The sequence below is a fragment of the Anolis sagrei genome, chromosome 13, assembly GCF_037176765.1.
Source record: "Anolis sagrei isolate rAnoSag1 chromosome 13, rAnoSag1.mat, whole genome shotgun sequence".
NCBI classification, from domain to species: Eukaryota; Metazoa; Chordata; class Lepidosauria; order Squamata; family Dactyloidae; genus Anolis; species Anolis sagrei.
The window spans coordinates 2012995-2040250 of NC_090033.1; the positions used below are offsets into that span (position 1 = coordinate 2012995).

At 40.9% G+C, this 27256-nt stretch overlaps 2 protein-coding genes across 2 annotated transcripts in view; one reads left to right on the forward strand and one right to left on the reverse strand.

Annotated features, from left to right (window-relative positions):
* Positions 1 to 1254: 1254 nt before the first annotated feature.
* On the reverse strand, positions 1255 to 7375 carry LOC132764943 (uncharacterized). Its single transcript, XM_060759113.2, has 3 exons — positions 6437 to 7375; positions 4475 to 4648; positions 1255 to 1500 (listed from the first exon to the last, which is right to left on the reverse strand). Exons 1-3 carry the CDS (start codon positions 7261 to 7263, stop codon positions 1326 to 1328), a joined length of 1176 nt encoding a protein of 391 aa, XP_060615096.2. The 5' UTR covers positions 7264 to 7375; the 3' UTR covers positions 1255 to 1325.
* A 2675-nt stretch (positions 7376 to 10050) lies between these two features.
* Positions 10051 to 27256, forward strand: part of LOC132764856 (ATPase family AAA domain-containing protein 3) — a 39221-nt gene continuing 22015 nt past the window's right edge. Inside the window, exons 1-6 of the mRNA XM_067472965.1 lie at positions 10051 to 10593; positions 15702 to 15778; positions 18458 to 18559; positions 21504 to 21563; positions 22242 to 22311; positions 25049 to 25214. Of these exons, the coding sequence (XP_067329066.1) occupies positions 10386 to 10593; positions 15702 to 15778; positions 18458 to 18559; positions 21504 to 21563; positions 22242 to 22311; positions 25049 to 25214 (683 nt within the window). The 5' untranslated portion in view covers positions 10051 to 10385. The remainder of the gene's footprint in view (positions 10594 to 15701; positions 15779 to 18457; positions 18560 to 21503; positions 21564 to 22241; positions 22312 to 25048; positions 25215 to 27256) is intronic.

Here is a 27256-nt window from a genome sequence, read left to right on the forward strand (position 1 = left end):
CATTCTTGAGTTCGGAATAGAGCAACTGCTTTGGGAGACGGTGGTCGGGCATCCGGACAACGTGGCCGGTCCAGCAGAGATGATGGCGGAGGACCATTGCTTCAATGCTGGTGGTCTTTGCTTCTTCCAGCACTCTGACGTTTCTCTGCCTGTCTTCCCAAGAAATTTGCAGGATTTTCCGGAAGCAGCGCTGATGGAATCGTTCCAGGAGTTCCATGTGATGTCTGTAGGGAGACCAAGGTGCTTGTTGATAAAGCCATTCCCCTCCCAACCCTGCCATGCACCTGCGAGACGTGGACTGTCTACAGACGTCACATGCAACTCCTGGAACGATTCCATCAGCGCTGCCTCCGGAAAATCCTGCAAATCTCTCGGGAAGACAGGCAGAGAAACATCAGCATGTTGGAAGAAGCAAAGACCACCAGCATTGAAGCGATGGTCCTCCGCCATCAACTCCGCTGGACCGGCCACGTTGTCCGGATGCCTGACCACCATCTCCCAAAGCAGTTGCTCTACTCCGAACTCAAGAACGGAAAACGGAAAGTTGGTGGGCAGGAAAAGAGATTGAAAGATGGGCTCAAAGCCACCCTTAAAAACTTGGCATAGACACTGAGAACTGGGAAGTCCTGGCCCTTGACTGCTCCAGATGGAGGTCAGCTGTGACCAGCAGTGCTGTAGAATTTGAAGAGGCACGAATGGAGGGCGAAAGAAAGAAACGTGCCAAGAGGAAGGCGCGTCAAGCCAACCCCGACCGGGACTGCCTTCCACCTGGAAACCGATGCCCTCACTGCAGGAGAAGATGCAGGTCAAGAACAGGGCTCCACAGTCACCTACGGACCCACCGCCAGGACACTACACTTGAAGGACCATCATCCTTGGACTACAAGGGATCACCTAAGTAAGTAAGTAAGTAAATAAGTGACTTGCCTAGTTTCCAACAAACCTCACAACCTCTGAGTATGCCTGCAGTAGATGTGGGTGAAACATCAGGAGAGAATGCTTTTGGAACATGGCCAGAAAGTCTGGAAAACTCACCGCAACCCAGACAAGAGTTCTTTCTCCCACCCTGGACATTATTCCACAGATATATAAACTCCACTTGCCTAGTTTCCAACAAACCTCACAACCTCTGAGGATGCTTGCCATCGATGTGGGTGAAATGTCAGGAGAGAATGCTTCTGGAACATGGCCAGAGAGCCCAGAAAACTCAATTTTCATCACTTTTTATTTTTATTTTTTTGTTGTTGTGTCAAAACAGACAAAAGGGAACTTTGAACCACAACTATTGTGAGGTTTCTGGGGCATTTGTCCACATAATCTCATTTTCATTTGATCATAGAAGAGTTTAAGTAAGTGGAAGACGGCTGCAGGAGGAATTCCTTGGAGGCCGTCATGAGGTCCTGCCTGTACTTGGAGACCGATGGCACCTCTTGGCTGGTTCTCAAAAGCTCATTATTTTTGCGGGCTTTGTAGTGGAACTGAGAGTTTCGCATCTCATACCTAAAACAAAGCAAGCCATGGATTTACATGGGCCATCAACAATATTGCAATTCCTTTTCCTTTACCTACTCGATTATAAGGCGAGGATTTATTATTGTTATTACTACATTTATTATTTTACTCTATTTATTATTATTTGTTTACATCTATTATTTTACTCTATTTATTATTATTTTATTACATTTATTTTTTTACGCTATTTATTATTATTTTATTACATTTATTATTTTACTCTATTATTATTATATTTATTATTTTAATCCATTATGTTTACATTTATTATTTTATGCTATTTATTATTATATTTATTATTTTACTCAATCAATTATGTTTACATTTATTATTTTACTCTATTAGTAGTATTAGTATTACATTTATTATTTTACTCTATTATTATTATATTTATTATTTTACTCAATTATATTTACATTTTTTACTCTATTTATTATTATTTTATTACATTTATTATTTTACTCTATTACTATATTTATTATTTTACTCAATTATGTTTACATTTGTTATTTTACTCTATATATTATCCTTACATCACTTGAGATCTATTTATTAATATTACTACGTTTATTATTTTGCTCTACTATTATTGTTATTGTTAGATTTATTATTTTATTCTATTTAATATTGTAATTAATGCATTTAATATTATTATTATTACAATTATTATTTTACTCTATTTATTATTATATTTATTATTTTAATCAATTATGTTTACATTTATTATTTTATGCTATTTATTATTATTTTATTACATTTATTATTTTACTCTATTATTATTATATTTATTATTTTACTCAATCACTTATGTTTACATTTATCATTTTACTCTATTTATTATCTTTACATCACTTGAGATCTATTCATTAATATTATTACGTTTATTATTTTGCTCTACTATTATTATTATTGTTACATTTATTATTTTATTCTATTTAATATTGTAATTAATGCATTTAATATTGTTATTATTACAATTATTATTTTACTCTATTTATTATTATTTTATTACATTTATTATTTTACTCTATTATTATTATATTTATTATTTTTCTCAATTAATTATGTTTACATTTATTATTTTACTCTATTATCTTGAGATCTATTTATTAATATTATTACGTTTATTATTTTGCTCTGCTATTATTGTTATTGTTACATTTATTATTTTATTCTATTTACTATTGTAATTAATGCATTTAATATTATTATTATTATTACAATTATTATTTTACTCTATTTATTATTATTCCATCAGACTGGAAAAAATCAACTTATATCCCCATACCAAAACAGGGAAATGCGAAAGACTGCTCACACTTCCGTACAGTGGCCCTTATTTCTCATGCCAGGAAGGTAATGCTCAAGATCCTGCAAGGAAGACTCCAGCAAGACATGGAGAGAGAGAGTTGCCAGATGTTCAAGCTGGGTTTAGAAAAGGCAGAGGAACCAGAGACCAGATTGCCAATATCCGCTGGAGAATGGAGAAAGGCAGGGAGTTTCAGAAAAACATCTACTTCTGCTTCATTGACTATTCTAAAGCCTTTGACTGTGTGGATCATAATAAATGGTGGCAAGTTCTTGGTGGTCTGGGGATACCAAGCCCCCTTCCCTCTCTCCTGAGGAGGAATCTGTCCAAGGACCAAGGAGCAACAGTCAGAACTGACCACGGAACAACAGACTGGTTCAAGATTGGGAAAGGCGTCCGGCAAGGCTGCATCCTCTCACCCAACCTTTTTAACGTGTATGCAGAACACATCATGCGAGGATGTGCGGGGCTTGATGAATGCAAAGCTGGGGTGAAAACTGCTGGAAGAAACATTAACAACCTCAGATATGCAGATGACACCACTCTGATGGCCGAAAGCGAGGAGGAGCTGAGGAGCCTTCTCATCAAGGTGAAAGAAGAAAGCGCAAAAGCCGGATTGCAGCTAAACGTCAAAAAAACCAAGATGATGGCAACAAGAATGATTGACAACTGGAAAATAGAGGGAGAAACCGTGGAGGCCGTGACAGACTTTGTATTTCTAGGCGCAAAGATGACTGCAGATGCAGACTGTGGCCAGGAAATCAGGAGACGCTTCCTTCTTGGGAGGAGAGCAATGTCCAGTCTCGATAAAATAGTAAAGAGTAGAGACATCAGACTGGCAACCAAGATCCATTGCCTACTCCAAGCCATGGTCTTCTCTGTAGTCACCTACGGATGTGAGAGATGGACCTTAGGGAAGGCCGAGCGAAGGAAGATTGATGCTTCTGAACTGTGGTGCCGGAGGAAAGTGCTGAGAGTGCCTTGGACTGCGAGAAGATCCAACCAGTCCATCCTCCAGGAAATAAAGCCCGACTGCTCATTGGAGGGAAGGAGACTAGAGACAAAGTGGAAGTCCTTTGGCCACATCATGAGGAGACAGGAAAGCCTAGAGAAGACAATTATGCTGGGGAAAGTGGAAGGTAAAAGGAAGAGGGGCCGACCAAGGGCAAGATGGATGGATGGCATCCTTGAAGTGACTGGACTGACCTTGAGGGAGCTGGGGGTGGTAACGGCCGACAGGGAGCTCTGGCGTGGGCTGGTCCATGAGGTCACGAAGAGTCGGAGACGACTGAACGAATGAACAACAACAACATTATTATTTTATTACATTTATTATTTTACACTATTATTATTATATTTATTATTTTACTCAACTAATTATGTTTACATTTATTATTTTACTCTATTATCTTGAGATCTATTTATTAATATTATTACGTTTATTATTTTGCTCTGCTATTATTGTTATTGTTACATTTATTATTTTATTCTATTTACTATTGTAATTAATGCATTTAATATTATTATTATTACAATTATTATTTTACTCTATGTATTATTGTTATTCCTCCTATGCTTAGTATCGAGGGGAAACCTTTACCTTTACCTAAAGATCCGATACTCAGCTTCACCTTTTGAAAAATCTGCATTTACCATTTTGGTTTGGGTCCTCGGGTCCGCTCCAGTTCCTGCCGCCTCCTGAGCTCCAGCAACCAGGCTTCTTCCACACGAAGGCGCTCCAGGCGGAGACGAGCCAACTCTTGCTGGTAGGGAGACATCTCGATCAGGGAGTTCCCAATGGCACTTTCAGCCAGAGTCTGGAGGAACCTGAATGGGACAAGACAGGCTTACAGTTTCTAGTTTGGGTAATTAACTGTCTCAAGGTACTGGCTTGTTCAGTAGACTCTCCTCTACAGTTCCATTTTGGTGGGAAGCCTTAGCATTGAACGGTTGTGTTGTTAAATTGAAAAGTAATGCCTCCACCTTTGTAACACCTCAACAGATGGCCGTACTGGTATGCAGCAGGTACTGGCTTGCTCAGTAGACTCTCCTCTACAGTTCCTTTTTGGCAGGAAGCCTTAGCATTGAACGGTTGTGTTGTTAAAGTGAAAAGCAATGCCTCCACCTTGGTAACTCCTCAACAGATGGCCATACTGGTATGCAGCAGGTACTGGCTTGCTCAGTAGACTCTCCCCTACAGTTCCATTTTGGCGGGAAGCCTTAGCATTGAACGGTTGTGTTGTTAAAGTGAAAAGCAATGCCTCCACCTTGGTAACTCCTCAACAGATGGCCGTACTGGTATGCAGCAGGTACTGTCTTGTTCAGTAGACTCTCCTGTACAGTTCCATTTTGGCGGGAAGCCTTAGCATTGAACGGTTGTGTTGTTAAAGTGAAAAGCAATGCCTCCACCTTCGTAACACCTCAACAGATGGCTGTACTGGTATGCGGCAGGTACAACACAACCATATTTATAATATTATAATGTAATACAATATAACACTAATAATAATAATAATAATACAATTTTGTAGTTATATGTTTTATATTACATGTAATATTACTAATTTCTCATGCCAGTAAGGTAATGCTCAAGATCCTGCAAGGAAGAAGACTCCCCATGACCCACTCTACATCCTGCTACTTTTTGGAGGAGGACGGACCATGGATGATGGGACTTTCAATACCTTTACTCACATCCTGAGACTACTGCGACCCTCATCTAATGACCGATAAAGACCAAACTTGGCACACAGAGTCCCCATGACCCACTCTACATCCTGCTACATTTTGGAGGAGGACGGACCATGGATGATGGGACTTTCAGCACCTTCACTCACATCCTGAGACTACTGCGACCCTCACCTAATGACCGATAAAGACCAAACTTGGCACACAGAGCCCCCATGACCCACTCTACATCCTGCTACCTTTTGGAGGAGGATGGACCATGGATGATGGGACTTTCAGCACCTTCACTCACATCCTGAGACTACTGCGACCCTCACCTAATGACCGATAAAGACTAAACTTGGCACACAGAGCCCCCTTGAGCCACTCTACATCCTGCTACTTTTTGGAGGAGGATGGACCATGGATGATGGGACTTTCAATACCTTTACTCACATCCTGAGTCTACTGCGACCCTCACCTAATGACCGATAAAGACCAAACTTGGCACACAGAGCCCCCATGACCCACTCTACATCCTGCTACTTTTTGGAGGAGGATGGACCATGGATGATGGGACTTTCAGCACCTTCACTCACATCCTGAGACTACTGCGACCCTCACCTAATGACCGATAAAGACCAAACTTGGCACACAGAGCCCCCATGACCCACTCTACATCCTGCTACGTTTTGGAGGAGGACGGACCATGGATGATGGGACTTGCAAATCGTAGTTATAGTTCACCTGTACCCCCTAAATCCAGCTGACACTGGATCTAGACTAAACTTGGAGCACAGGCAAACAATGCCTTTCTCTAATAATCTGGGCAGCGCTGGGTCCCCAAGCTAGTAATAAATAAAAGGACTAGAGATATAGAGGGCACTGTGTATTAACAGCAGCTTATTTGCGTGGTTGGATATAAACAATGGCCAAGATCTCTCTTACCTTTCATTGAGTTCCTGGGCTGTAGGTGAGGAGATAGAAGCGGAAGGTAAACTGTATGGACTCCATCCATTGTGGAGGGTTCCCCTTGCCTTAGGAGACCAGGAGCTGGAAGCTGAAGTTCCTGACCTGTGTATCCTTGCTTGTGGCTGCTTGCTCAACCTGCCTTTCTTCTGACCGCTACTGGACTTGGAGAGCTGTGGCGGAGGCTGGGCACACGCGTTGGCCTTGGCTGAGGTGGGCCTCCACACCGGCCTCGGAGACTGAGAGCGAGATCGGACCCAGCGAGCACGTTTGGTGGGTGGAGAGAATGACCGGCTGCGGATGGACCCAGAATGGTCAAGGCTTGGCGAGCGGCTTCCGGTTGGCGAGAAAGAACTCTGTTTTGGCCAGAGGCCTTTCACGGGGATTTCGGGGGGCAGCAAAGACTTGACGCCAATGACATGCGGAGAGCCAAGCTTCAAAGGTAAGGCGAGATCCATTGAGGACCAGATATTCTGGCGTACGATCTCACTCCCCAGTAGCCCAGCCACCCGGTTCATTGGCGGCGTGGCAAAGGTTGGGAGGCCCAGGCTTGCCATCTCTGAAGGTCTGAGCAGATGCTTTGGCTTTAAGGACCACTCTGTCTCTGTGGATGACTTTGGTGGCTCTCCAATAGCAGAGTCCTCCACGCTCCCAGCAAGAGCCACTGGCCAACTGGAGCCAAAATGGCTGGAATCAGCAACACACTCAAAGTGGAAAGGCCACTCTTGATTCAAACTGGAGGCCAAGCTGTCCACTTGGACCTTGAGTTTCTTCAGACTTTCTTCCAAGTTATCCATGGTGGACATCTCTGTGATGTGTAATTATCTATGTTGAAGGAAAAATCATTAATTTCAGTACAGAGTTTGCAAAATTCTCCAAAATTCTCTAAGAGCCAGCATTTTCCATAGACACCTCCAAGGTCGTGTGGCCGGCATAACCGCATGGAGCACCATTACCTTTACCACCAGAGCGATACCTATTGATCTACTCACATTTGCTTGCATTCGAACTGCTAGGTTGGCAGAAGCTGGGGCTGACAGCGGAAGCTCACGCCGCTCCCCGGATTCGAACCTGCGACTTTTCATTTATTTTAGAATGTCTGAGAAGTGCTGGGAATTTCAGTCCACAACATACAGAAGGATGCATTGCTCATGTTCTCGTGCTTAGAAAATGGAAAATTGCCCAAGGGCAACTTTCTCTGACAAATCCAGAGCAGGCCATAGTCTGAACACAAGGTACCAAGATGAATGCTAGTCAACTGAATCCAAAATAAATTAATATTGATTCTAATGCTCTGGAGCCTAGAACACAATAAAGCAGTGGTTCCTAACCTTTTTGTTTGACCAGGGACCACTTCGACCAGGGATCACTCTCCAACATCAGTACCAAAAGAGTTACAAATTAGTTTTGATCAACTTTAGATCTGGTCTGCTTATTTGGGATCCTGATTCAGAAAATTGCATTGGATAGACCACATCAGCTGATTCAGAAAACTGCATTGGATAGACCACACCAGCTGATTCAGAAAACTGCATTGGATAGACCACACCAGCTGATTCAGAAAACTGCATTGGATAGACCACAACAGCTGATTTAGAAAATTGTACTGGATAGACCCCATCAACTGATTTAGAAAACTGCATTGGATAGACCACACCAGCTGATTGGGAAAACTGCATTGGATACACCACATCGGCTGACTGAGAAAACTGCACTGGATAGACCACATCAGCTGATTCAGAAAATTGCACTGGATAAACCACCTCTGCTGATTCAGAAAATTGCACTGGATAAACTACCTCAGCTGATTCAAAAAATTGCACTGGATAGACCACCTCTGCTGATTCAGAAAATTGCCTTGGATAGACCACACCAGCTGATTGAGAAAACTGCATTGGATAGACCACATTGGCTGACTGAGAAAACTGCACTGGATAGACCACATCAGCTGATTCAGAAAATTGCACTGGATAGACCACATCAGCTGATTCAGAAAACTGCATTGGATAGACCCTATTGGCTGATTCAGAAAACTGCATTGGATAAACCACATCAGCTGATTCAGAAAATTGCACTGGATAGACCACACCAGCTCATTCAGAAAATTGCACTGGATAGACCACATCAGCTGATTCAGAAAACTGCAGGACAAGAGATCCCACCTAAACATTGGAAAGAACTTCCTGAGAGTAAGAACTGTTTTGCAGTGGGATATAGACATTTGGATTCTCCTTCTCTGGAAGTTTTAAGCAGAGGCCAGATGGCCATCTGTCAGGGGTGCTTTGATGGTGTTTTCCCTGAATGGCAGTGGGTTGGACTAGATGGCCCATGTGGCCTCTTCCAACTCAATTATTCTATGATTCTATGAATGAATGGGAAGTCACACCCCTCCAAAAGCGCCCCTTCCCACCTGAAAGAAGGCCTGCCAAGCTCCAGCCAACTTCCCCGTAGCAACAGTCACAAACAAGTCCCCGTTGCTAAGGGGAAGGACCGCCTCCTTTCCTTCCCTTCCGCCCAAAAGGCATCGGAGCCGCGCATGCGCAGAACCAGACCCGCCCTTAGCAGAGGGTTGTAAACCTTTCCGCCAATCAGCGAGAGAGGAAGGCAGGGGAAAAGGAGCGTGGCTGCGCATGCGCAGAAATAGATCCGCGCGAAGGGAAATCCTTAGCAGAGGGTTCTAAACCTTTCCGCCAATCAGCGTGAGGAAAGAAGAAAGAAGGGACGTGACTGCGCATGCGCAGAACCAAATCCGCACGAAGGGAGATACATATCAGAGAATTGTAAACCTTTCCGCCAATGAGCGTGAGGGGAAGAAAAAGAGGCGGGGCCGCGCATGCGCAGAACTAGACCCCCAGTAGGTGATTGTTCAGAGGGTTCTGAGCGTGTGAGGAAGGAAAAGAGGCGTGGCCGCGCATGCGCAGAACCAGACCCGCACTTCAGAGGGGGATGGTTTGCAGAGGGTTCTTAATCTGGTCCGCCAATGAGCGTGAGAGGAAAGAAGAAGGGGCGTGGTCGCGCATGCGTAGAACCAGATCCAGCACGAAAGGAGACGCTTAGCAGAGGGTTACAATGAGCGTGAGAGGAAGGAAAAGGGGCGTAGCCGCGCATGCGCAGAACCAGACCCGCACTTCAGAGGAGGATTGTTCGCAAAGGGTTGTTAATCTGGTCCGCCAATGAGCGTGAGAGGAAATAAGGGGCGTGGCCGCGCATGCGCAGAACCAGATCCAGCACGCCAGGAGATGCTTAGTAGAGGGTTACAATGAGATTGCGAGGAAGGAAAGGGGGCGGGGTTGCGCATGCGCAGAACCAGATCCAGCATGCAGGGAGATGCTTAGCAGAGGGTTACATTGGGATTGCGAGGAAGGAAAGGGGGCGTGGCCGCGCATGCGCAGAACCAGATCCAGCTTAGTAGAGGGTTACATTGAGATTGCGAGGAAGGAAAGGGGGCGTGACCGCGCATGCGTAGAACCAGATCCAGCTTAGTAGAGAGTTACAATGAGATTGAGGCAGGAAAAGGGGCGTGGCCGCGCATGCGCAGAACCAGATCCAGCAGGAATGGAGATGCTTAGTAGAGGGTTACATTGGGATTGCGAGGAAGGAAAGGGGGCGTGACCGCGCATGCGTAGAACCAGATCCAGCACGAAGGGAAATGCTTAGCAGAGGGTTACAATGAGCGTGAGAGGAATGAAAAGGGGCGTGGCTACGCATGCGCAGAAACAGATTTGCAGGGAAAGGCGATACTTAGAGGTGTGTTGTAAATCTTTCCGCCAATCAGCGTCAGAGGAAGGAAGAAGGGGCGTGGCCGCGCCTGCGCAGAACAGACGGAGGCCGGAAGAGGCGGGGCTGCGCCTGCGCAGAAGGGAGAGAGCGTGCTCCGCGTGTCTGAGGGAAATTTTTTCCGGTGATTGCCGGTGAAGGAAGTGCCTTCATGTCGTGGCTCTTCGGCTTGAACCGCGGAGGGGGAGGCGGCGGCGACGCCTCTTCCCCGGGCCTCCCTCCACTGCCTCCTCCGCCTTCGGGATCCTCCTCCGGGGAAGGCGCCGGGGAGGCGGGCCGGCCCAAGGACAAATGGAGCAACTTCGACCCCACCGGCCTGGAGCGCGCCGCCAAGGCCGCCAGGGAGCTCGACGCCTCGCGTGAGTCCAGCCAGGCAGGCAGGGGCGGGTCGTGGGGTCTCCCTCGGGTGGAGGTCACACTCTCCCTTCTTTCTGGGTGAACTACAACTCCCTGAACTACAACTACAACCCCTATAAATGTCGTAAAGAAACAAACAATCCCACACCAGTGGAGAGAGGAAGGGACACTGGGGTGCCTCAGGTGGAGGACACACTTTCCCTGGGTGTGGGTGAACTACAACTCCCTGAACTACAACCCCTTCGGCCTATAAATGTCATAAAGAAACAAACAATCCCACACCAATGGAGAGAGTAAGGAACACTGGGGTGCCTGTAGTGGAGGAACTTGTGTGGAGCTCACACTTTCCCTGCTTGTGGGTGAACTACAACTCCCTGAACTACAACTACAACCCCTGTAAATGTCGTAAAGAAACAAACAATCCCACACCAGTGGAGAGAGTATGGAACACTGGGATGCCTGTGGTGGAGGTCACACTTTCCCTGGGTGTGGGTGAACTACAACTCCTTGAACTGCAACTACAACCCCTTCGGCCTATAAATGTCATAAAGAAACAATCAATCCCACACCAATGGAGAGAGTAAGGAATACTGGGGTGCCTGTGGTGGAGGAACTAGGGTGGAGGTCACACTTTCCCTGCTTGTGGGTGAACTACAACTCCCTGAACTACAACTACAACCCCTGTAAATGTCGTAAAGAAACAAACAATCCCACACCAATGGAGAGAGTAAGGGACACTGGGATGCCTGTGGTGGAGGAAACACATAAAACCTAGGATGAAATTGTCCCCGACTGAAAGCATTCCCATAAATCCCTCCAAAGACACCCAATATTTTTTTGTTGGGCAAGGGGGTCTGTTTGCCAAGTTAATACCAGGTCCATCATTGGTGGAGTTCATAGAATCAAAGCATCCAGTCCAACCCCATTCTGCCAAGAAGCAGGAATATCAAATCACTCCTGACAGATGGCCATCCAGCCTCTGTTTAAAAGCTTCCAAAGAAGGAACCTCCATGACACTCCAGGGCAGAGAGTTCCACTGCTGAACAGCTCTCACAGTCATAGAATCCTAGAATCAAAGAGTTGGAAGAGACCTCCTAGGCCATCATCCAGTCCAACCCCATTCTGCCAAGAAGCAGGAATATTGCATTCAAAGCACCCCTGACAGATGGCCATCCAGCCTCTGTTTCAAAGCCTCCAAGGAAGGAGCCTCCACCATGCTCCATGGCAGAGAGTTCCATTGCTGAACGGCTCTCACAGTCATGTTCAGATGGAATCTCCTTTCTTGTAGTTTGAAGCCATTGTTCCATTGCGTCCTAGTCTCCAAGGAAGCAGAAAACAAGCTTGCTCCCTCCTCCTCCCTGTGGCTTCCTCTCACGTATTTATACATGGCTATCATCTCTCAGCCTTCTCTTCTTCAGGCTAAACATGCCCAGCTCCTTCTGCCGCTCCTCATAGGGCTTGTTCTCCAGACCCTTGATCATTTTAGTCGCCCTCCTCTGGACACATTCCAGCTTAGAGTCAATATCTCCCTTGAATTGTGGTGCCCAGAATTGGACACAGTATTCCAGGTGTGGTCTAACCAAGGCGGAATAGAGCATGGGGAGCATGACTTCCTTAGATCTAGACACTAGGCTCCTCTTGATGCAGGCCAAAATCCCATTGGCTTTTTTTGCCGCCACATCCCATTGTTGGCTCATGTTTAACTTGTTGTCCACGAGGACTCCAAGATCTTTTTCACACGTACTGCTCTCGAGCCAAGCCTCCCCCATTCTGTATTTTTGCATTTCATTTTTTCTGCCAAAGTGGAGTATCTTGCATTTGTCACTGTTGAACTTCATTGTGTTAGTTTTGGCCCATCATCTCTCTAATCTGTCAAGATCGTTTTGAATTCTGCTCCTGTCCTCTGGAGTCTTGGCTCTCCCTCCCAATTTGGTGTCGTCTGCAAACTTGATGATCCTGCCTTCTAGCCCTTCCTCTAAGTCATTAATAAAGATCCTGAGCAGGACCGGGCCCAGGGGGGAACCCTGCAGATGGCCCTTCACTTCTTTCCAAGATGAAGAGGAAGCATTAGTGAGCACTCTCTGTGTTCGTCCACTTAACCAATGACAGATCCACCTCACCGTAGTTTTGCCTCGCCCACATTGGACTAGTTTCCTTGCCAGAAGGTCATGGGGGACCTTGTCGAAGGCCTTCCTGAAATCCAGGTATGCCACATCCACGGCATCATTCCCCGCATCTACCCAGCTTGTAACTCTATCGAAAAAAGAGATCAGATGAGTCTGACCTGACTTGTTTTTGATAAATCCATGTTGACTATTAGCAATGACGGCATTTCTTTCTAAGTGTTTGCAGACCACTTCCTTAACAATCTTTTCCAGAACCTTGCCTTCAGAGTGCTCTTCAGTTGCCGGTGAACTATAATTCTCAGTACCTACAACTGCTATAAATCAAGATCAATTCAATGTGGGATTTTATTCAGCTGTGTGGATGGGCGCAGAATTGAAAAATGTAGGGAAGGGTGGGTGAGGTTATGCTAATAATAATAATATATTATTATTATTATTATGGAGCCCCCGGTGGCGCAGTGGGTTAAAGCCCTGTGCTGGCAGGACTGAAGACCAACAGGTCGCAGGTTCAAATCTGGGGAGAGGTGGATGAGCTCCCTCTATCAGCTCCAGCTCCTCATGCGGGGACATGAGAGAAGCCTCCCACAAGGATGATAAAACATCAAATCATCCAGGTGTCCCCTGGGCAACGTCCTTGCAGACGGCCAATTCTCTCACACCAGGAGCGACTTGCAGTTTCTCAAGTCACTCCTGACACGACAAAAAAAAATTATTATTATTATTATATTACATGTAATATTACAATATAATGGTGTAGTACAATATAGTAATATATAATACTGATATTGTGCTGTGCTAAAAATCTATATTGTATGTATATATATCTTGTAAGCCGCTCTGAGTCCCCTTTGGGGTGAGAAGGGTGGCATATCAATGTCGTAAATAAATAAAGAACTTTAGAAACTATAACTCCCATGATAACTCTAGCTTTGCAAGGTTTTTCCGCCTTTGCAGCAAAAGAGTGCTCGGGCCTCACTAGACAACCGTACCCATGATCTAGTCATTGAATGAATGAGAAACTCAGAGTCACATGAGGGCGGAAGGTTCAAAGGTCAGCTCTCACTGATGCAATCTACTGCTGGGATAATGCAAGTTGGTAGCTCAAAGTTAGACAACAGAAAGGTTTCTTTAGACAGATGTTTTCAGTTGCTTTAGAGTCTGACTCTTCTATTCTAGCTGTTGCACTCCAGATCAGGAAAAAGCCCTCGGACTTTAAAACACACCCCACAATTATTATTATTATTATTATTATTATTATTTGCTTTATTTCTATACCACATTTTTCAGCCTAAATCTGCGATGAGTGAAGAAACAAATCCTCTTTTATTGAAGCTTAGAAAATAGCCAGAAGAAATAAATGCTTGTAAGGAAATAAGAAGGTTCCAAAAAGTAATAAGTCAGTAAAATGCAGTAACACAAAGCAATGTCCACACAAGTTATAAAAGCAGTTCCAAGGCAGTGTTTATCCAGGCAGGAAGCACAGACAATCCAAAGGGCTAAAATTCTCCACAGGAACAAGACCCCTTGAACAGGATTTCCATGGCACTTGAACTTGAGTTCCAAACGATGCCTGATCTAACAGGTTTTCCCTTGAAGCAAACCTTGTATCCCAAACCCCAGGAATTGGTTTCGGTGGAAGGAAGGAAAAAAGGGAGGAAGAACAAAAAGGTGGGAGGGAGAAAGAGGGAAAGGGAGGGAGGGAGGAAAGCGAAGGAAGGAAGGAGAAAGAGGGAGAGAAGGAAGGAGGGTAGAAAGGGGAGGATGAAAGGGAGGAAAAGGAAGATGGAAGGGAGGGAGGAAATAAGGATTAAGGGAGGACTAAAGGGTGGAATGGAGGGAGGGGGAAAGAAGGGAGGAAGGAAAGACAAAAGGGAAGGAGGGTGGAAAGAGGGAAGAAAGGACGAAAGGGAGGAAAAAAAGATGGGAGGGAGGAAGTAAAGAGAGAAGGAAGGAAGGGAGGACCAAAGAGTGGAAGGGAATGGAGGGAGGGAGAAAGAGGGAGAGGGGAAGGAAGGAAAGCGAAGGAAGGAGAAAGAGGGAGAGAGGGAAGGAGGGTGGAAGAAAGGAGCAAAGGGAGGAAAAGAAAGATGGAAGGGAAGGAGGAAGTAAAGAGAGAAGGAAGTAAGGGAGGACCAAAGGGTGGAAGGGAATGGAGGGAGGGAGAAAGAGGGAGAGGGGAAGGGAGGGAGGGAGGAAAGCGAAGGAAAGAGAAAGAGGGAATGAGGGTGGAAGAAAAGAGGAAAAGAAAGATGGAAGGGAAGGAGGAAATAAAGAGAGACAGAAGCAAGGGAGGACCAAAGGGTGGAAGGGAATGGAGGGAGGGAGAAAGAGGGAGAGGGGAAGGAAAGAGAAGAAAGGAAAGACAAAAGGGAAGGAAGGGGAGAGAGGAAAGGAGGGTGGAAAGAGGGAACGAAGGACGAAAGGGAGGAAAAGAAAGATGGAAGGGAAGGAGGAAATAAAGAGAGGAGGACTAAAGGGTGAAAGGGAATGGAGGGAGGGAGAAAGAGAAGGAAGAAAAGACAAGGGAAGAAGGCAGGAAAGAGGGAAGGAAGGATGGAAGGAGAAAGAGGGAGGTAAGGAAGGAAAGAGAGAAGGAAGGATAGGATAGTGAGAGAGAGAAGGGCCTGAGAAAAGAGCCCAAGGGGCCGCATCCGTTCCCAGGCCCTGTGTGTAAGTGTGTGTAAAAGCAAGCTTTGGATCAGTTTTGCTGTCTGAGATTTCGCCTCACTTTTTGTCCCTGTGAGAATTGTTCTTGACTAGGAGTCGTTTGTAAGTCGGGTGTTTGTAACTCGGGGACTGCCTGTAATGAGCGTCAAAGCCTGAACAGCTTTGATATTTGGGGTGGACAACTTCTCTGCCTTCCAGCTTGGGAAGTCTTGTTCCCCAGTAGGTTGTGATATAGACTCAAATGGTCTGAAGGGGTCCCCCACTTGCCTCGCAAAGGAGTGTTGAATTGTGTGTGTGTGTCTCTCCCTCCTCTTCAGGACATGCCAAAGAGGCCCTCAACATGGCACAGTTGCAGGAACAGACCCTCCAACTGGAGCAGCAGACCAAACTCAAGGTGAGCTAAGCTTTTGGGGTCCAAACTATCTTATTAGATATTATAATCCTTTTGGTTCTTTGTGGAGTCTTAACTCAGCGTTTGTTTGTTTATTTATTTATTTGCAGCATTTATATTCCGCCCTTCTCACCCTGGATCAGGGCGGATCACAATGCACATCTACATGGGAAACATTCAATGCCATAGACACACAACATATATAGACTGAGACACAGAGACTATTTAACTTTCCAGCTTCATGAGGATATGCTTTTTGTATTCCGGCCACCGGGGGAGCTGTCCCTTCACTATCCACTTGTGACACCGATGGAGTACTTCCTCATTCTTTTGCACATTGCTGGAGAGTTTTATGGTGTCGTAAATTACTGTATATACTCAACATCTCAGGGAGGTATTCACTCGAGCCAGATTTGATCAGCTAGAGACAATGGTTATATACGGGAGATTTAACAGCATCCCTTATAATGAACGGAGTTGTATCTGCGGGGCACCTGAAATTGAGGATATAGCACACACATTGTTTGATTGCAAATTGTATCAAAAGGTGAGAGACTTCCACCTTGGTCAATATATCAAACGGACAATGTATTGGGATTCTCACATCAGAACAACATATTTTATGTGTGGCCAAGACCCAAAAATAACATATAAAACAGCTCTGTACTTAAGCAAAACAATACGTCTGAGAACCACATATGTAGGGCTGATTGGGGTAAATTGTAGGGGTGATAATTAAATATGATGTATATACTCAGCTTGATCAGTTTATCAGTTTTATCGTGTCTTATCATATGTATTTACTGTATTATTATAAGTGTCTTATTTTAACTTTCTACGTGGAGTGTGATCAGGTCTTGTCAGGCCTTGTTGTTCTGTTTCTTATTGTGATATGGCCTAAGGGCTAATCAATAAAATTACTACTACTGTATATACTCGAGTATAAGCCTAGTTTTTCAGCCCCTTTTTTTAGGCTGAAAAAGATCCCCTCGGTTTATACTCAAGTCAAGGTTATTTATTATTTTATTCTGTTATTAGTATTATTTTTATTTCATGTATTTTTATTACATTTACAGTATTTTACTCTATTATTATTAAGATTATTATTATTACATTTATTATACTTTATTATTATTGCATTTATTATTTTACTCTATTATTACATTTATTATTTTACTCTTATTATTACTGTTATTACTGCATTTCCATTATTTTACTTTATTATTATTATTATTATTATTATTACGTTCATTATTTTACTCTTTATTATTGTTGGAAGGATACGTAAATACATTTACACTGAAGAAGGTTAGAATAATGATTTAATCAGAGTTGGGCAGTCTTATCTCAAATTACAATTTTATGTAAATACTCAACACCATTTCACCTCCTGATGCCTCAATTAATGTAATTTAATTGTTATCTATTTTTATTTTGAAATTTACCAGTAGCAGTTTCATTTCTCACTCTCGGCTTATACTCAAGTCAATATGTTTTCCCAGTTTTCTGTGGTAAAATTAGGTGCCTCGGCTTATATTCAGGTCAGCTTATACTCGAGTATATGCGGGTAGTTAAATTGGCCTCCCCACATAAGCGATACCTAAATTTCCTACTTGACAGATGCAACTGTCTTTCAGGCTGCGAAGGTTGACAGCAAGCTAGACAAATGGTCGGAAGCTCACTCCGACCCGGGCTGGCATCGAACTCATGACCTTTTGGTCAGTAATGATTAAATGCAGCTAGCTCCCCAGCTGACTGTGCCCCAGCCCGGTCCTTAACAATATAATACTACTAATAATATGATATAATGAGGTATAATGGGGTGAGATAATATAATATATTGTATTTACTTTGTACTTGTAAGCTGCTCTGTGTCCCTTTCGGGGTGAGAAGGGCGGCATATAAATGTTGTAATTAAATAAAAATATTTTTATTATTATTATATAATATTATATATTTTTATATATATTAAAATATATTATAGTACAATAATAATATTAATATTGTACTATGGCAATAATATAATATATTGTATTTACTTTGTACTTGTAAGCTGCTCTGTGTCCCTTTTGGGGTGAGAAGGGCGGCATATAAATGTTGTAAATAAATAAAAAATATTTAAGAAATCATAGTACAATATAGTAGTATATAATATTAATATTGTGCTATGGAAATAATATAATATATTTTATTTACTTTGTACTTGTAAGCCGCTCTGTGTCCCTTTCGGGATGAGAAGGGCGGCATATAAATGTTGTAATTAAATAAAAATATTTTTATTATTATATATTATTATATATTTTTATATATATTAAAAATATATTATAGTACAATAATAATATTAATATTGTACTATGGCAACAATATAATATTTTGTATTTACTTTGTACTTGTAAGCTGCTCTGTGTCCCTTTCGGGGTGAGAAGGGCGGCATATAAATGTTGTATATAAATAAAAATATTAAAAAAATATTATAGTACAATACAGTAATATATAATATTAATATTGTGCTGTGGCAATAATATAATATATTGCATTTACTTTGTACTTGTAAGCTGCTCTGAGTCCCTTTCGGGGTGAGAAGGGCGGCATAGAAATGTCGTCAATCAATCAATCAATAAAATTTTACTTAATGTTGGAAAGAACATTTTCCCTTATTTTCCCTTCTGTCTTTCCTCCTAGGAGTATGAGGCTGCCATTGAGCAACTGAAAAACGAGCAGGTCCGGATACAAGCGGAAGAGAGAAGGAAAACGCTGAGTGAAGAGACAAGGCAACAGCAAGCAGTAAAGTGGGCTTTTCTGGTCATGTCGGGGGGCAAAAACAGAGGTGTAAATAAGCAAAATCCACCAAGGTTAACCTGCCAAATAATAATAATCATCATCATCTATATAAATAAAAATGTAATGTTCGTTTGTGGGATTAACACAACTCAAAAACCACTGGACGAATTGACACCAAATTTGGACCCAAGACTCCTAACAACCCAATGTATGTCCTTCACTAAAAAAAAAATGAGTTTGTCATTTGGGAGTTGTAGTTGCTGGGATTTATAGTTCCCCTACAATCAAGGAGCATTCTGAACTCCACCAATGATGGAATTGAATCAAACTTAGCATAAAGGACTCCCATGACCAACAGAAAACACCAGAACGGTTTGCTGGGCACTGACCTTGAGCTTGGGAGTTGTAGTTCACCTACATCCAGAGAGCACTGAGGACACAAACAATGATAGATCTGGACCAAACTTGGCACAAATATTCCATATGCCCAAATATGAACACAGATGCAGTTTGGAGAAAATAGACCCTGACATTTGGGAGATGTCCTTTCTGGGATTTATAGTTCACCTACATCCAGAGAGCACTGAGGACACAAACAATGATAGATCTGGACCAAACATGGCACAAATATTCCATATGCCCAAATATGAACACAGATTGAGTTTGGGGGAAATAGACCCTGACATTTGGGAGATGTCCTTTCTAGGATTTATAGTTCACCTACAATCAAAGAGCATGCTGAACTCCACCAACAAAAGAATTGGGGCAAACTTCTCACATAGATTTTGTTGATTTTGTCATTTTGGGAGTTGTAGTTGCTGGGATTTATAGTTCACCTACAACCAAAGAGCATTCTGAACCCCACCGACAATAGAATTGGACCAAACTTGGCACACAGAACTCCCATGACCAACAGAAAATACTGGAAGGGTTTGGTGGGCAGTGTCCTTTGGTTTGGGAGTTGTAGTTCACCTACATCCAGAGAGCACTGTGGGCTCAAACAATGATGGATCTGGACCAAACTCTACATGAATACTCAATATGCCCAAATGTGAACACTGGTGGAGTTTGAGGGAAATAGAATCTTGACATTTGGGAGTTGTAGTTGCTGGGATTTCTAGTTCACCTACAATCACAGAGCATTCTGAACCCCACCGATAGAATTGGGCCAAACCTCCCACACAGAACCCCCATGTGGGCCACAGCAACGCGTGGCAGGGGACGGCTAGTAATAATAGTAATAATCTTTATTTATACCTCGCCACCATCTCCCCAATGGGGACTCAGGGTGGCTTACATGAGGCCGAGCCCAATCAACAAATTACAGCAAAATAAAACCAAAAATACAAGCAACAAAGAACATCATAATTACATAAAACATATGAATACATTAATGATATAAGATTACAATAAACACAGTCACAGTGACAATGGCCGGGCTACATATATAATGTAATATAATATAATATATTGTATATACATATAATATTTATAATATTATAATGTCATGCAATATAATAATAATGTGATAATATAATTATAATGCGTGTAATATTACTAATAATACTATGATATGGTATGGTGCAATATAGCAATGTTTAATGCTTATATTATTTATCGTGTCAGTATCATCCAGACAATGTCTGGTTGATGTTTAATTCTGATATTGTACTATGCTAATAATATAATATATATTGTACGTATATATATTTTGTAAGCCGCTCTGAGTCCCCTTTGTGTTGAGAAGAGCAGCATATAAATGTGGTAAATAAATAAATAAATGGAACAATGGCTCCAAAATATGAGAAAGGAGTTTCTACCTGAACATTGGGGAAAACTTCCTGATTGTGAGAGCCGTTCAGCAGTGGAACTCTCTGCCCCAGAGTGTGATGGAGGCTCTGTCTATGGAGAGTTTTAAACAGAGGCTGGAGCCCCCGGTGGCGCAGTGGGTTAAAGCCCTGTGCTGGCAGGACTGAAGACCGACAGGTCGCAGGTTCGAATCCCGGGAGAGGCGGATGAGCTCCCTCTATCGACTCCAGCTCCTCATGCGGGGACAAGAGAGAAGCCTCCCACAAGGATGACAAAACATCAAAAATCATCCGGGCGTCCCCTGGGCAACGTCCTTGCAGACGGCCAATTCTCTCACAACAGGAGCGGTTGCTCCTGACACGACAAAAAAACAAAACAAACAGAGGCTAGATGACCATCTGTTTGGGGTGCTTTGAATGCAATTTTCCTGCTTCTTGGCAGAATGAGGTTGGACTGGATGGCCCACGCGGTCTCTTCCAGCCCTAACCCTAACCCTAGCCTAACCTGGCTAATGTCGGGTCACCATTCCCGCACACCGAACACATACAGACATTTCATGGACATCAGGAAGAACTTCCTGACTGTGAAAGCTGTTCAGCAGTGGAACTCTCTGTCCTGGAGTGTGGTGGAGGCTCCTCCTTTGGAGGTTTTTAAGCAGAGGCTGGCCATCTGTCGGGGGTGCTTTGAATGCAATTTTCCTGCTTCCTGGCAGAATGGGGTTGGACTGGATGGCCCACGCGGTCTCTTCCAACCCTAACCCTAGCCTAACCTGGCTAATGTCGGGTCACCATTCCCGCACACCGAACACACTCAGACATTTCATGGACATCAGGAAGAACTTCCTGACTGTGAGAGCTGTTCAGCAGTGGAACTCTCTGCCCCGGAGTGTGGTGGAGGCTCCTTCTTTGGAGGCTTTGAAGCAGAGGCTGGCCATCTGTCGGGGGTGCTTTGAATGCAATTTCCCTGCAGAATGGGGTTGGACTGGACGGCACACGAGATCTCTTCCAACTCCATGATTCTATGATTCAGAGTTCAGTTTGGACCTGGTTCCATCGTATTCTTGTCTTCAGATAACATGTTTTTAGGACATATATTGGAAACAAATATCTATTTAAGTTTATCCTTTTTTTCTTCACAGAGGGCACAATATCAAGACAAGTTGGCCAGGCAGCGGTATGAGGACCAGCTAAGGCAGCAGGTGAGGGCATCTCCTTGCAGGAAATACACCTGAGTTGCTTGCCATAGTCAAGATAATAGCAAAAGGTCGAGGGAAGAGTCATTCTGTCATCTAAATACACCAGAATCCATAGTAAACATCACTGAATAATAATAATAATAATAATTATAGAAATTAAGAGAATAAAAATCCCAGTGTTGGGAAATGTACTAGGAATTTGGAATAGATACAAGGAAATATTATTATCAGGAAGTTCAACACTAACACCAATAATAATGGATCGAAAATTCCCCAAAAAATAAAAATATATATTAGACAAAAAATTAAGAGAGAAGAATATAGATGAAACTGGAGATTGGATAAAAGAAAACATGAGGAAAGAAATTATATTGAGAGAATTTAGAGATATTAAACTGTCGGAACCCAGGTGCCTTAAAGAGCTCTTTGTTTGAGCGGTGATGGCATGATCATCAGCGTAGATGAAACTCTCAGAAGTAAGGATGATGTACTTTGGCCACATAATAGTCAGTAAGAGCACCTAAAGCTTCAGAGAGCTTCAGTTCAACCATGTCAAAGCTTCCATTCATGGAGCTTTTATATACTCATGTATAAGTCGAGGGTAGATTTTAGGACCCCAAAAACCTATACATTAGCATATAAGGAAACAGCTAATTTGAGTGGATCGTTCTCTCTTTCTAGCAACTCCTTAATGAAGAGAATTTGAGAAAGCAAGAGGAATCTGTTCAGAAGCAGGAGGCCATGAGGAGAGGTAATGTCCCCGGGTTCAATTTTATTTTTTCCCCCTTTTCTTGGAGGGAAACTATAACTCCTCTGTTTCCTACAGCCGTGCAAAAGACATACTGTATATACTCGAGTATAAGCCGACCCAAATATGAGCCGAGGCACTTAATTTTGCCACAAAAAAACTGGGAAAACGTATTGACTCGAGTATAATCCGAGGGCGAAAAATGCAGCAGCTACTGGTCAATTGCAAAGTAAAAAGAGACCGATAAAATGACATTAATTGAGTCATCCATAGGTTAAATGTATTTGAATATTTACATAAAACCGTAATTTAAGATAAGGCAGTAAACTCTGATTAAACCATTATTCTAACCTCCTTCAATGTAAAGGTGCTTGTGTATCCTTCCAATAATAATAAAGAGAGTAAAATTGTGGAAATGTAACAATAATAATAATAATAACAACAATAACAACAATAACAATAACAACAATAATAGAGGAAAATAATAAATGTAATAATAAGAATAAATAGAGGAAAATAATAAGAGGAATAAAAAATAGAGGAAAATAATAAATGTTATACTACTACTACTACTACTAATAATAACAAAGAGTAAAATAATATAAATATAATAATATCAGTAATAACAGAGTAAAATAATAAATGTAGTAAAAATAATAATAATAGAGTACAGTAATGTAAATGTAATAATAACAATAAAAGAGTAAAATGATAAATATAATAACAATAGAGTAAAATAATAAATGTAATAATAATAGTAAAATAATGGAAATGTAGTAATAACAATAATAGAGTAAAATGATAAATATAATAATAAGAGTAAAATAATAAATGTAATAATAATAATTATAAATAGAGTAAAATAATATAAATATAATAATATCAGTAATAACAGAGTAAAATAATAAATGTAGTAAAAATAGTAATAATAGAGTACAGTAATGTAAATGTAATAATAACAATAAAAGAGTAAAATGATAAATATAATAGTAATAGAGTAAAATAATAAATGTAATAATAATAATAGAGTAAAATAATGGAAATGTAATAATAACAATAATAGAGTAAAATGATAAATATAATAAGAGTAATATAATAAATGTAATAATAATAATAATAATAAATAGAGTAAAATAATATCCGTAATAACAGAGTAAAATAATGGAAATTTAATAATATCCGTAATAACAGAGTAAAATAATAAATGCAGTAATAATAATAATAATACAGTACAACAATGTAAATGTAATAATAACAATAATAGAGTAAAATAATAAATGCAGTAAAAATAATAATAATACAGTACAACAATGTAAATGTAATAATAACAATAAAAGAGGAAAATTATAAATATAATAGTAATAGAGTAAAATAAGAAAAGCAATAATAACAGTAAATAGAGCAAAATAATGGAAATCTAATAATATCATTAATAACAGTAAATAATAAATGCAGTAAAAATAATTATAATAATACAGTACAACAATGTAAATGTAATAATAACAATAATAGAGTAAAATGATAAATATAATAACAATAGAGTAAGATAAGAAATGCAATAATAACAGCAAATAGAGTAAAATAATGGAAATGAAATAATATCAGTAATAACAGAGTAAAATAATAAATGCAGTAATAATAATAATAATAATACAGTACAATAATGTAAATGTAATAATAACAATAAAAGAGTAAAATGATAAATATAATAGTAATAGAGTAAAATAATAAATGTAATAATAATAATAGTAAAATAATGGAAATGTAATAATAACAATAATAGAGTAAAATGATAAATATAATAATAAGGGTAAAATAATAAATGTAATAATAATAATAAATAGAGTAAAATAATGGAAATTTAATAATATCAGTAATAACAGAGTAAAATAATAAATGCAGTAAAAATAATTATAATAATACAGTACAACAATGTAAATGTAATAATAACAATAAAAGAGTAAAATGATAAATATAATAGTAATAGAGTAAAATGATAAATGTAATAATAATAATAGAGTAAAATAATGGAAATGTAGTAATAACAATAATAGAGTAAAATGATAAATATAATAAGAGTAATATAATAAATGTAATAATAATAATAATAATAATAATAATAATAATAAATAGAGTAAAATAATATCCGTAATAACAGAGTAAAATAATGGAAATTTAATAATATCCGTAATAACAGAGTAAAATAATAAATGCAGTAAAAATAATAATAATACAGTACAATAATGTGAATGTAATAATAACAATAACAGAGTAAAATGATAAATATAATAACAATAGAGTAAGATAAGAAATGCAATAATAACAGCAAATAGAGTAAAATAATGGAAATGTAATAATATCAGTAATTACAGAGTAAATAATAAATGTAAAAATAATAATAATACAGTACAATAATGTAAATGTAATAATAACAATAGTAGGGTAAAATGATAAATATAATAATAGAGTAAAATAATAAATGTAATAATAATAATAGAGTAAATTAATAAATGTAATAAAAATAATAATAGAGTAAAATAATAGAAATGTAATATTATCAAAATAATAGAGGAAAATAACAAATGTAATAATAATAGAGTAAAATAATAAATGTCAAAGGACTGAAAACTTGGCTTATACTTGAGTATATACATGTGTTGTTTTGTTTTTGGCTGACCAGTTTAGAGATTTGATCTCCAGAACTCTTACTTGGAATATTTCCTGGGTCTCTCCTTTGCAGCTACGGTGGAGCGGGAGATGGAGCTCCGGCACAAGAACGAGATGCTGCGGATCGAGGCCGAAGCCCGCGCACGAGCCAAGGCCGAGCGGGAGAACGCAGACCTCATCCGGGAACAGATTCGGTTGAAGGCAGCCGAGCACCGCCAGACTGTGCTGGATTCCCTCAAGTATGTTTGAGTATACCTAAAGTATCAGAAACTAGAGCTGATGTGGTCTATCCAATGCAATTTTCTGCATCAGCCGATGTGGTCTATCCAGTGCAATTTTCCGAATCAGCTGGTGTGGTCTATCCAATGCAATTTTCCGAATCAGCTGGTGTGGTCTATCCAATGCAATTTTCCGAATCAGCCGATGTGGTCTATCCAATGTAATTTTCTGAATCAGCCGATGTGGTCTATCCAATGCAATTTTCTGAATCAGCCGATGTGGTCTATCCAATGCAATTTTCTGAATCAGCCGATGTGGTCTATCCAATGCAATTTTCTGAATCAGCCGATGTGGTCAATCCAATGCAATTTTCTGAATCAGCCGATGTGGTCTATCCAATGCAATTTTCTGAATCAGCCGATGTGGTCTATCCAGTGCAATTTTCTGAATCAGCCGATGTGGTCTATCCAATGCAATTTTCTGAATCAGCCGATGTGGTCTATCCAATGCAATTTTCTGAATCAGCCGATGTGGTCTATCCAATGCAATTTTCTAAATCAGCCGATGTGGTCAATCCAATGCAATTTTCTGAATCAGCCGATGTGGTCTATCCAATGCAATTTTCTGAATCAGCCGATGTGGTCTATCCAGTGCAATTTTCTGAATCAGCCGATATGGTCTATCCAATGCAATTTTCTGAATCAGCCGATGTGGTCTATCCAATGCAATTTTCTGAATCAGCCGATGTGGTCTATCCAGTGCAATTTTCTGAATCAGCCGATGTGGTCTATCCAATGCAATTTTCTGAATCAGCCGATGTGGTCTATCCAATGCAATTTTCTGAATCAGCCGATGTGGTCTATCCAATGCAATTTTCTGAATCAGCCGATGTGGTCAATCCAATGCAATTTTCTGAATCAGCCGATGTGGTCTATCCAATGCAATTTTCTGAATCAGCCGATGTGGTCAATCCAATGCAATTTTCTGAATCAGTCGATGTGGTCTATCCAATGCAATTTTCTGAATCAGCCGATGTGGTCAATCCAATGCAATTTTCTGAATCAGCCGATGTGGTCTATCCAATGCAATTTTCTGAATCAGCCGATGTGGTCAATCCAATGCAATTTTCTGAATCAGCCGATGTGGTCTATCCAATGCAATTTTCTGAATCAGCCGATGTGGTCAATACAATGCAATTTTCTGAATCAGCCGATGTGGTCTATCCAATGCAATTTTCTGAATCAGCCGATGTGGTCTATCCAATGCAATTTTCTGAATCAGCCGATGTGGTCTATCCAGTGCAATTTTCCGAATCAGCTGGTGTGGTCTATCCAATGCAATTTTCTGAATCAGCCGATGTGGTCTATCCAATGCAATTTTCTGAATCAGCCGATGTGGTCTATCCAATGCAATTTTCCGAATCAGCTGGTGTGGTCTATCCAATGCAATTTTCTGAATCAGCCGATGTGGTCTATCCAGTGCAATTTTCCGAATCAGCTGATGTGGTCTATCCAATGCAATTTTCTGAATCAGCCGATGTGGTCTATCCAATGCAATTTTCTGAATCAGCCGATGTGGTCTATCCAATGCAATTCTACCTACCTACACCCCTATGTATCCATCTGTCTGTCTGTGTGTCTGTCTATCCCTCTATGTATCCTCCCTCACTCCCTTCCAATCTAATCTAACAATTTATCCCTCTATGTATCTACCCCTCTATCTATTCATCTGTCTACCCCTTGTCTATCCCTCTATCTATCTATCCCTCTATCCATCCCTCTATCCATCCCTCTATCTATCTATCTATCTATCTATCTATGTAACTATCCTTCCCTCCATCCGTCCGTCCGTCCGTCTGTCTGTCTCTGTCTGTCTGTCTACTTGCCTATCTATCTATCTATCTATCTATCTATCTATCCCTCTATCCATCCCTCTGTCTGTCTATCTATCTATCTATCCATCCATCCCTCCATCCATCCATCCATCTATCATCTATCCATCCGTCCGTCCGTCTGTCTGTCTGTCTGTATCTATCTATCTATCTATCTATTTATCTACCCCT

What these genes read in the sequence shown, in the direction of transcription:
- LOC132764943 (XM_060759113.2), bottom strand. Translation starts at nt 7,263, where the DNA reads ATGTCCACCATGGATAACTTGGAAGAAAGTCTGAAGAAACTCAAGGTC. An exon ending in GCCCAGGAACTCAATGAAAG is followed by an intron (nt 4,649 to 6,436) that starts GTAAGAGAGATC and finishes TGTCCCATTCAG; the next exon opens with GTTCCTCCAGACTCTGGCTG. An exon ending in CGAGGACCCAAACCAAAATG is followed by an intron (nt 1,501 to 4,474) that starts GTAAATGCAGAT and finishes GCTTTGTTTTAG; the next exon opens with GTATGAGATGCGAAACTCTC.